The sequence below is a fragment of the Nicotiana sylvestris genome, chromosome 6 (genome assembly GCF_000393655.2).
Source record: "Nicotiana sylvestris chromosome 6, ASM39365v2, whole genome shotgun sequence".
NCBI lineage: Eukaryota > Viridiplantae > Streptophyta > Magnoliopsida > Solanales > Solanaceae > Nicotiana > Nicotiana sylvestris.
In genome coordinates, this window is record NC_091062.1 from 22951359 (window position 1) to 22962825 (window position 11467).

The window sequence follows — 11467 nt, forward strand, 5'->3', positions numbered from 1 at the left end:
TGAATTTTTGATCTTCCAGTTGTGTGACCGCACACAAAATTGTGCGGCCGCAGATTGTCAGTGTGGTCTACACAATTCTGGTGTGGTCTGCACTTTTGTGACACTTAGCCAAATTTTTCATGCACAGTTCGTGCAATGCACACCCATTCCTGCATACACTTGTAAGCTAGGTTAGCACAAAACAAAGCCTATCTAATCTAAAGGAGAAAAACAAGAAAAAGAAAAAGACACATGGGTTGCCTCCCAAGAAGCATATGATTTAACATCTCGGCATGACACAGATTACCAATCACTTGAAATGAAGAACCGCCACAATGTGGCCATCATCAACCTTGCCAAGATAATGTTTAACCCGATGCCCATTGACTCTAAAAATCTCATCATTCTTATTTTTCAAATCTAGATCACCAAAGGGGGTTACACTCACCACTTCAAAGGGGCCACTCCATTTTGAATTCAACTTTCCCGGAAACATTCGTAACCGGGAATTGAACAATAGCACAAAATCAACTTCTTTAACTCCTTGTTGTAGATGTACTTGTCGTGGAGGTACTTCATCTTCTCCCTGTAAAGGGACGAACTTGTGTAGGCATGATACCGAAATTCATCAAGCTCATTCAAATGTGCCACTCTTAAGTCTGGAGCGACATCCCACTCAAGGTTCAACTTCTTCAAAGCCCACATGGCCTTATGCTCAAGTTCTACCGGAAGATAGCACGCCTTCCCAAACACCAATCGATATGGAGACATCCCAATTGGCGTCTTGTAGGCCATCCTATGAGCCCAAAGAGAATCATCAAGTTTTCCTGACCAATCCATCCGGTTGGCATTCACAGTCTTTGACAAAATACTCTTGTTCACCCTGTTGGAGACTTCAACCTGTCCGCTTGCTTGGGATAGTAGGGTTGAGACTTTATGAGTAACACCATACTTGGTGAGTAAGGTATCAAAAGCCCGGTTGCAAAAATGCGAACCCCCATCACTAATAATGGTCCTCGGAGTAACAAACCTTGTAAAGATGTTCTTCTTCAAAAATGCCACCACACTTTGAGCTTCATTGTTGGGTAAAGCCAAGACTTCAATCCATTTTGACACATAGTGCACAACTACAAAAATATAAGTGTTCCCACAAGAGCTCATGAACGGTCCTATGAAATCAATACCCCAAATATCAAAGATATCAATCTCCATGATGGTGGTGAGGGGCATCTCATTCTTCATAGAAATCCCACCGGTCCTTTGGCTTCATCACAACGCTTGACAAGATCACTAGTGTCCTTGTAGAGAGTAGGCCAATAGAATCCACAACTCAACACTTTTGTAGCCGTTCTAGCTCTACCATGGTGGAGACCATACGTTAAAGAGTGGCAAGCCTCAAGAATTCCCATTTGTTCTTCCTCCGGCACACATCACCGGACCATACCATCGGTACATATCTGGAAAAGATACGACTCATCCCAATAATAGTCCAAGTCATCCCGTTTGAGTTTCTTCCTTTGGTTTGAACAGAACTTATTCGGTACAATTGTCGCTCACAAGATAATTGGCTAGATCGGCAAACCATGGCATACCGGTCATGGAAACAGCTAGGAGTTTCTTATCGGGAAATGAATCATTAATCTCAAGGCCATCATGTGGCCTCCTTTCCTCCTCCAATCGGGACAAGTGGTCTGCCATTTGATTTTAACTACCCTTGTAGTCTTGAATTTCTAGATCAAACTCTTGCAATAGTAGCACCCACCGCATCAACCTTGCCTTTGAATCTTTATTGTTTATAAAATACTGAAGCGTCGCATGGTCGGTGTGAATAATCACCTTAGTACCCATCAAATACGGCCGGAACTTCTCCATAGCAAAAACAATAACAAGTAGCTCATTTTTGGTCACTATGTAGTTGACTTGGGCATCATTCATGGTCTTGCTAGCATAGTAGACCTGATGGAAGAAGTTCATTAATTTCCCCAACACCGCTCCAACCACAACATCACTAGCGTCACACATGAGCTCAAAAGGCAAGCTCCAATCCGGTGTGGTGATAATAGGAGTAGTAGTCAACTTGAACTTAAGCAATTTGAATGCCTTCATACAATCTTCATTGAAATGGAACTTAGCATCCTTCTCTAAAAGTTTGCATAATGGGTTCACTACCTTGGAAAAGTCCTTGATGAATCAGCGATAAAAACTCGCATGACCCAAGAAGCTCCTTACTCCCTTAACAGAAGTAGGGGGAGGGAGTTTGGAGATCACCTCAATCTTGGCCTTGTCAACCTTAATACCATGCTTTGAAATTTTGTGGCCGAGGATAATGCCTTCCTCGACCATGAAGTGACACTTCTCTCAGTTCAACACCAAATTTGTCTCCTCACATCTAGCCAATACCCTATACAAATTGTTCAAACAATCTTCAAACGAATTCCCAACCATAGAAAATTCATCCATAAAGACCTCAAGAATATCCTCCACCATGTTGGTGAAAATATCTATCATACACCATTGAAAAGTCGTCGTTGCATTACACAACCTAAATGGCATCCGTGAGAATGCGAAAGTACCATAGGGACAAGTGAAAGTGGTCTTCTCTTGGTCCTCAGGAGCAATAAGTATTTGATTGTATCCGGAGTATCCATTAAGAAAGAAATAAAAAGCACGTCCGACCAACCTATCAATCATTTGGTCAAGAAACAGAAGCGGGAAATGATCTTTCCGAGTGACTTTATTGAGCTTCCTAGAGTCCATGCACACTCTCCACCCGGTGACAGTTCTTGTTGGGATCAATTCATTCTTGTCATTTGTTACCACAGTCATGCCCCTTTCTTTGGAACACATTGCACCGGAGAGGTCCACGATCTATCGGAAATGGGGTAAACAACCTTGATATCTAACCAATGATTATCTCCTTCTTCACCACCTCTTTCATTTCTTCATTTAGTCTCCTTTGATGTTCAATGGAGGGTTTGGCACCCTCCTCCAAAATATTCTTATGCATGCACAAGGCGGGGCTTATGCCCCAGATATCCTCTAAAGTCCAACCGATTGCTCTTTTCCTCCTTTGTAGAACCTCCAATGTGGACTCTACCTACATATTGGTTAAGCAAGGAGAAAGGATAAATGGTAAAGTAGAAGAATGGCCAAGGAATTCATACCCGAGATGTGGGGGCAATGGCTTTAACTCCAAGGTGGGAGGCTCCTCGATTGAGGGCTTTATTGGAGGAGTCTTCCGGTTTTCAAGATCCAAAGATAGCTTTCGAGGCTCACAAGTGTACGACCCCATGCCTTGTAATATATTTACACATTCCACATAGACATACTCTCCTCATCATCATCAAGGTTGAGTAAAACGGCTTCCAATTTGTCTTTAACATTCATTGTGGAACTAGCATCATCAACAATCACATCCGTCACCAAATCCACAAACGAACAAACTTCATTACTATTCGGTTGCCTCATTGATTTGCACACATGGAAGACCTCCTTTTCATCACCCACCTGGAAAGTGAGCTCATCGGTTTCCACATCAATAAGAGCCTTCCCTGTAGCAAGGAAAGGTCTACCCAAAATGATAGGCACCTCATAGTCCACTTCACAATCAAGGATCACAAAAGTCCACCGGGAGGATAAACTTGTCAACTCGAACCAACACATCATCAATAATTCCCAAAGGCCTCTTCATTGTTCGATCCGCCATTTGCAACCTGATGTGGGTCTTGGTTGCTAATTCCCAAAGTTTGAACACCGAATAGGGCATCAAGTTGATACTTGCCCCAAGATCACATAATGCTTTGGCAAAGTCGGCACTCCCAATAGTGCAAGGGATTGTGAAAGCGCCTAGATCTTCCAATTTCGGAGACATTGAGTGCACAATAACACTCACTTGATGAGTCATCTTCATGGTTTCACAATTCATTTATCTCTTCTTCGTTACCAAATCCTTCATGAATTTTGCATATCCCGGCATTTGTTCCAATGCCTCAACTAACGACACATTAATTGACAAACTCTTCATCATGTCAATAAATTTTTTGAATTGGTTTATACTGTTTTGCTTTCCAAGCCTTTGAGGGTATGGAGGATGAGGCCTAGGCTTTGGTGCCTTAGCCTTTGGCACTACCGATTCCAGCATGTCAATCACATGTTCCCTAGACGAGTTCACTTCTTCTTGTATCTCCTCTACACTTTCATCAATATCAATTCTCACTTCTTCCTTAACTTGAACCACATCGCTTGGGATTTCATCTTCTGGTACCACGACATCTTCATCCACAATTCTTCTTTGATTTGAGGTGGTTGCATCTCCACATTTTCCACTTCTAGTAGCCACGGCCATAGCATGTCCCGTATTACTCCCGCCCTTCAGGTTCACCACCGTATCACTAGGTAATGCCCCCTTAGGACGAGTGTTCAAAGCTTGTGAGATAATTGAACCTCCAAATTCCGAATAGAAGTGTTGTGCGAGGCTAATTGAGCATTGTGAGCACGTGATTTTTGCCCTATATATGAATTATTCCCAAAAATTCAAACAAAATGATTTTTTCTTGATTTTACAACTTTTGTGAATTTTGTGGCATTTTCTGGTAACTGTTGCATTTTATTTGTGCATTTTAATTCATATGAAAAATACAAAAATACATTTGCATTTAGGATTTAATTTCATATTTTTAGTATTAATTAGGAGATAATTTGTTTTTAGAATAAAATATGAAAAATAACAAAAATAGTTCGCTTTCGCATTTTATTGTTTAATTGTGAAATCGTCACGAAATAGTTTTTAAAACAATTTTAGGCATTAATTAGTTTTAGTTTAATTGTTAGTTTAATTTTGCATCTTTGTAAAAAATCAGAAAAATTAATACAAAAATACAAAATGAAATAACAAGGAAAAGAAACAAAACAATAAGAAAACAATTTGAGAAAGAGTGATCTTTATTAGAAGCCCAATCTGGGCCAAATTCTGATTATTTTCGCGCCCAATTGAAGCTACCTCAGATCAGGCCCAATTCACCCTCATTGACCCAATCTAATTCCACCCCGCCCGGTCCAGTTCTGGGCTAGCCAAACGACGTCGTTTGAGTTGCATTTGATCTGAGCCTTTAATCGTTTAATCCAACGGCCAAAGACTCTCCCCCCATTTTTGTATATAATTATCCGAAAATGCCCAAAACCCTACAGACAGCTTCGTCTTCATCGTATTCTGTATCTTTGCTGGAGCCGCCGGCGAACACCACTTATGCCATCGACCACCAGATTAACACCACCAACCCACCTTGCTCTCCTCTTCCCATTCCCACCCTTAGTTTCCTTCGAATCTCACCGGAAACCTTCGAATATCTCGTGGAAGATTTTCCGGCCATGACGCCGGTTACGCCAAATGCCCCAAATTAACACCCCAATGTCCTCTCTTCCTCCTCTACCCAACCCCCATGGTCTGTTGTCTCGAATGTAGCCAGACAGGCTCGAATATTAGTTTTTACTTCTCCAGCCAAAACCCTAAAACGACCAAAGCACATGCAATTGACATCAAAGGATCCCTGGGCCTTCCTCATGAGGATTTGAGTGTCATTAGAGCCAAGCGTCATCAGAATTGGCCGAGATTTGGGAAATGTCAACTGGCCGGAGTTTTTTTTCATCAGTGAGTTGTATTTCTTTTGTTTCATTTTTTCTTGTGGTTACATCTTAGTTTTACTTTTCTAGCAATAATTAGTAATATGAAAATCAATAAACTCTTTTAATTCTGTTTTCAGTCGTCCACTGTCTGTTTTTGGTTTAGCTTTAATTTGTTGATTAGTTTAAGTTCGCCAATTAGTTTAGTAATTTTGTTTGAATGAAGCTAGGAACTCAGTTAGTTTAATTTATTGTTTTGCATGCTCTTTGATTTTGTACTTTGATAGTTTAAGTTTGTTAATCCTGATTTAGTAATTTAGTTTGGTCAGTTAAATATGGTCAGATAATCGCTTAATCACAGGGGCAATTAGGGTATTATCAGGGAAAGGCTTCTTTGGCATGTGATCTAGTACCCCCTAGAAGCTTCTAGGTTGGGGTCGTAATGGAATATCAATAAACATGTGTGTTAGCTTGCTGAGTAAGTAAAAGAACTAAGGGACTAGGGTGAAATTACATAGGGGACTAAAAGGAAAATAAGGAGCTGTTTGTTTTCCTATAAATAGGGTCACATTTGCCTTGTGAAAGGGTCGGCTCTTCATCTAAAAATTCCCCCCAAAAGCCTTCTCTATAGATCTGAGCCGATGGTTGAATTTCAAATTAGTAAAAGTTCAAAAAACTTCCTTTTAGATCTTAGATTTCTATTGAAAATCAGAAAATAAATGTGAATATTCCACTAGTTAATTCATTTAGTATGATAAGTAGCACGGATTTCTCTAGTTCTGTCCTGTACCTGAGTGTTTAGGGAAACTGAAGGTGTTTGAGACTATTTCGAGTGATTGTTGGTTATTTCTCGATTGTTGAAGAAGTGTTGTAGTTTCTGGTCAAATTGCAATTGCATTTGGGTGTAGTAACTTGTGGTTGATTGCCTGGGTGTTATTTGGTTTCCAACTCTTCGTGGCTATTGAATAATTTACTGGCTGATTGATTTCTACTCGTGGTTGTTATTGTTGCTGATCGTCTTCCTCTTCTTATTGTATTTCACATCTCCAGGTACTCACCATGAAACTCTGTACTATGTAGATTACTTGCTGGAAAATGAAATGAAAACTGGAGCTTCGGCTATAGATATGTCGTTTATGAATCTCATTATATTTTAATAGTTTTATGTGATTTGGTTACTGTACGATACAATCAATTTGAATGTATAACTGAACTGGCAGAACTGTGTTATTTAGATTATTGGACTACTGATTTGTAGTTACTTAGATTTAACTTGTTTAGCTTAGCAATTTTCTGTTTAAAAATTCAAAATCATAAACAGTTCAAGTTTGCGGTGAAGCTAGAACTAGTGTGTTGTCACGTTGAGTTCTATTCTAATGCTGAACATGTGTCCTAAATAATTTCGTAATGCAGTAGCTTTGAAAATTATAAGTCAGTAGTCGGAGTTAATAGTTCACTTTAGTCTTAGTTGTTTTCTCATCAGCTGGTTCATAAATTTGTTTAAAAGCATAACAAATTATTAGTACGTTTGTTCATTTTTAAAATTAGGACGACATAACTACTCTCTTGAACGATTTGAGGGTCAGTATCTAATTGATTTAGGTAAGTGCATATTCATTTCCTTTTGTCAGAAGAGTGGAGCCCATTCACGAGAGTTTGGGGTAAAGTTAGTGAGCAAACATTTAAACAATTCGTTGGATTGCCACTCCAGGGATTCGACCAGTTGCTCCCTAGACGGTTCGATTTGGCTTGATTGATTTGGGCTAACTTCAGGCCCAATGTCCGTGACTGTGGGAAATTCTGGCCGGTGTAACACTTTCAAATGCTGGTTTAATAATACTAATAATTGATTAGGACCTTTTCTTTATTAATAGAGACAAATAAAAAAATAGAAAATTCTAATAGCTTTAGGGTCTTCCTTTTTAAATAAAATGAGATGAACCTCGCTGAACAAAATACATAAATTGTGGGGCCCTCAATAATTAGTTATAGTGAAATACTTAGAATTTGGGATGGGCCGTTTAGCGAATTTCACGGCCTTCCCTAAAGATGATAACGCGTTAGACACCTTGGATGCGCTTTTAATAATTCATCTTCCTAAACTCGGGTGCGCATTTATGTGACCCAAATCCGAATCTCAACGAAGTCGAAATATGTCAACAACCACGGGTGCATTGATGTGATGTGGTTCGAGACGTATCTTCACGACGTTGCAATTCTCGTTAAAATAATAATAATAAAAGCGGTTTAAAATTAAAAAGCACATAAGCTAGAACATGTTTTGAAATCAAATAAAATCAAATACAATAGTTGAGCGACCGTGCTAGAACCACGGAATCCGGAAATGCCTAACACCTTCTCCCGGGTTAACATAATTCCTTATCTGGATTTCTGGTTCGCGGACTGTTAACAGAGTCATATTTTTCCTTGGTTCGGGATACAACCGGTGACTTGGGACACCATTAATCTCCCAAGTGGATACTCTGAATAATTAATAACTAAATCCCATTCCGATTGTCCTTTAATTGGAAAAACTCCTTTACGCCCTCGCGGGCGTAGGTGAAAAAGGAGGTGTGACAGCTCTAGCGACCCTGCTGGGGATCGAACCCAGAATCTCTGGTTTAGGGTTTAAGAATTCGAGCTTAGAATAATTGTTGTATTTGGTTATATCTAATTTTCTTATATGTTTTGTGCTGAATGTGCTAAATGTTACCGCTTTAATATTATCTGAACTGTATATAAACTGTGCCGACACCCTTCTCGTCTCACCTCCGGGGATGTGCTTATTGGTTGAGACTCCCTATTCTGTTAGTGTCATACCCTGAAATAAAAAAGAGGCTCGGATAAGTTGCAAAGCCGGACGATCTCGCAGGTCCCCGGTACGTTGCCCCTCCTCGACTCGAGTTGTCCGCTCGAGTGCACTGTTTAGAACACATACCCAGGTTTTGAACCTAGAATAACTTGACTTCATGCTGGATCCCTAGTAGGAGCGCTTAATTGCATCATGATGCATTTGACTTAGGGGACTCAACAAAGAGGTTGGGCCCGTCTAGGACTAGCAACCTGAAATGAAAAGACCATCCTGATGCATCCTACTTGTTCTGTACATATATTTGTTTCGAACCGGCATGTTGACCGTCTTTTGAATCTCGGGAATGTTGGAAAATTGAGAAAAAGAGGAAAAGAGAAAAAGAGAGAAATAGCAGTTACGGAGTTAATTGATTATTTTAGAAAAAACCAATGACCAAATACTGTCGAAACTCTGCCGAAATTTTGAGAAAATGGAAAAAGGAAAACATTTTATTTTTAACAGTTTGTTTTACTAACAAGCAAAAGAAAAATAGAAAAAGAGTCTTTTATTTTGGAAAGTTGTTTGTTGAAAAAGAAAAGAAAAAGAGTCTTTGTTTTAGTTTGGAAAAAATGGGTTGTTTATTGTTTGTTGAAAATGAAAAGAAAAGGAGAGTCGCTATTTTGTCTTGTTTTCAAAAATAGAAAAGGAAAAATAGTTTGTCTCGCCATGGAAAATGAAAAGAAAGAGCCTTGTTTTCAAAAATATAGTTAGTTTCTTTGCCCGAACTACGCCGGTTTGATTCTCACAGGGTGTGGGATACGTAGGCAACCCTCATCGGGTCCAACCTCCCCTTTGCATAAATAGCCAAAAATATTTAAGTTTAAATTTTGGCATGAATAAGTCGGGTGATGCCGTTTTCGTCAAAAACAGTCGAACGTTCCCGAAATGGACACCGGAAGACTGACATTGCATAACGACCACCTTTGGTCATTTTAGATTTTTTGGCCGGTTGACCCGCACAGCCTTATATTTTTCGTCCCCGAGGAGCTGGAAGGCTGTGTCCTGCAATACTAGGTCAATCATTTTGACAAACAAGGAAAGAGTCATAAATGAGTCGGGTATTTCCGTCTTGTCAAAATAGCCGAATATTCCCGAAAGGGACGCCGGAAGGTTGACTTTGCAAAGACGACCATTTTTGGTCAATTTTGATTTTTGACCGGTTGACTCTCACAGCCTTAAAATCTTCGTCCTTGGGAGTGCTGAAAGGCCGTGTTCGAAAAACGAGTCTTTCATTTTAAATTTGGAAAAGGAAATAGTTAATTTTGTTTTGAGTCAAATAAAAGTTTTGTTTTTGCTTAAATCACTTTAATAAATGTGCAGGATGAGCATGATGCAAAAGGAACCTTTCTCAATAATGACTAAAATCCCTTTCGAGTTGCGGCTATGGTGGAACGATTTAGGCAAAGAAGGACAAGATGAAGTCAAGAAATATCTGAAAGGTCTTACGGGTTTATTGGAAATCAAGCCTCGGGGTGATATTATAAGAGCGTTAGTCACCTGCTGCGACCCGTCGCACAATGTCTTCCACTTCTCAAATTTTGAGCTCACCCCAACTCTTGAGGAAATAGCCGGGTACATCGGAAATGCTGAGGTTCCGTTAAGAGAAAAATATCTGGTTGCTCCAAGATCCATCACGGTGCATCGGTTTTTAGATTCATTGAAGATACCCAGGACAGTCCATAATCCAGATTTGGCAAAAGGCTTCGGCACTTTGCGCTTCATATACGACAAGTACGGCCACGTGGGAGAGTTTAACAAGATAGACATCAAGCTATGCAGTAAAAATAACCGTCAAAAATGGGATGAGCACAGACGGGTGGCTTTCATGATAACCTTTTTGGGCCTCTTGGTGTTCCCAAGGAAAGACGAGAATATTGATATAAAAGTAGTCGGGGTCGTCAGTACCTTGCTTACTCAAGATGAAAGCACTCTTGCGCCTATGATCGTGTCTGACATTTTCCGAGCTCTCACTGCCTGCAAAGCCGGAGGCAACTTTTTTGAGGGATGTAACTTGTTGCTACAGATGTGGATGACCGAGCATCTATGCCACCGTTCCTGGCTCTTGAGTTATGGTTCGTCTGACAAAGCCTGTATAGGAGGGTTTTACACAAGGATTGACGGGGTTAGTTTGCTTGAAGGAGTAACAACGTGGATATCATACTTTCGTACTCTCACGGACAGTCAGATACAGTGGACGTTGGGATGGTTGCCTGTTGAAGAAATCATATACATGCCAGCAGCTAGGTCGCATTTTCTTTTGATGGGACTTAAGAGCATCTAGCCTTATGCTCCATGTCGGGTTCTAAGACAACTCAAGAGATGCCAAACAGTGCCACAGGAGGAAGATCTTAGTGCTCAAGTAATTGATATTAGCCCTGACGGACAGTTACCCGAAGCAAAAGTCCGCGAGATTTGGAATGAATGTCAATATCTACAAGCAGATACTTGTGTGCAGGATCGGGCCAAAGGAGAAATGTCACCAGAATACCTTGCATGGTACAGAAGAGAACTTGAGCATCAGAGGCCAGCTAAAAGACCCCACATCCAAGATTTCACAGAATCATCACAAGAACAATGGGGTTGGCTCGCAAAAGAAGAAGGCTATCAGGCTAAAATCGGCAAGCTGAAACAACAGATTGGAGCTCTGAAATTTGAGAACAGTGTGCAAGTTGTTGCTGTTGAGGGAGAAAAGAATAGGTTGTCCCAAGAAAAAGAGGCGCTTAGGGCCCAAATCCAACAAATGAGGATAGCTTCCAATAACTAACAAAGGAGCCGGTCGGACGAGCGGTTAATAAATGGGCTGAAAAAGGAAATTAGTGAGTGCCGGGATGAGCTGAAAAAATCCGAAGGCACCTAGCGGGACTCCGGGCACAGTGGGTAAAAAGAACAGAAGAACGCACCCATTACATGCAACAATTAGAGAAGGATTATGAAAAGACCATTGCTAGTCTGAAAAGAAAAGTGGTCACCCTTGAGGATAAAGCAGCTAAGCAAGCTAAAGCTTTTGAGACCGAAAGT

The 11467-nt window shown here is 40.4% G+C and overlaps 1 protein-coding gene across 1 annotated transcript; it reads right to left on the minus strand.

Annotated features, from left to right (window-relative positions):
* Positions 1–456: 456 nt before the first annotated feature.
* Positions 457–1191, minus strand: LOC138870361 (uncharacterized). The gene has a single exon (XM_070148158.1). The coding sequence runs from the start codon at positions 1189–1191 to the stop codon at positions 457–459; it is 735 nt and encodes a 244-aa protein (XP_070004259.1).
* Positions 1192–11467: the final 10276 nt, after the last annotated feature.

Coding starts and splice junctions, on each gene's coding strand:
- LOC138870361 (XM_070148158.1), bottom strand. CDS start 1,191: ATGGAGATTGATATCTTTGATATTTGGGGTATTGATTTCATAGGACCG.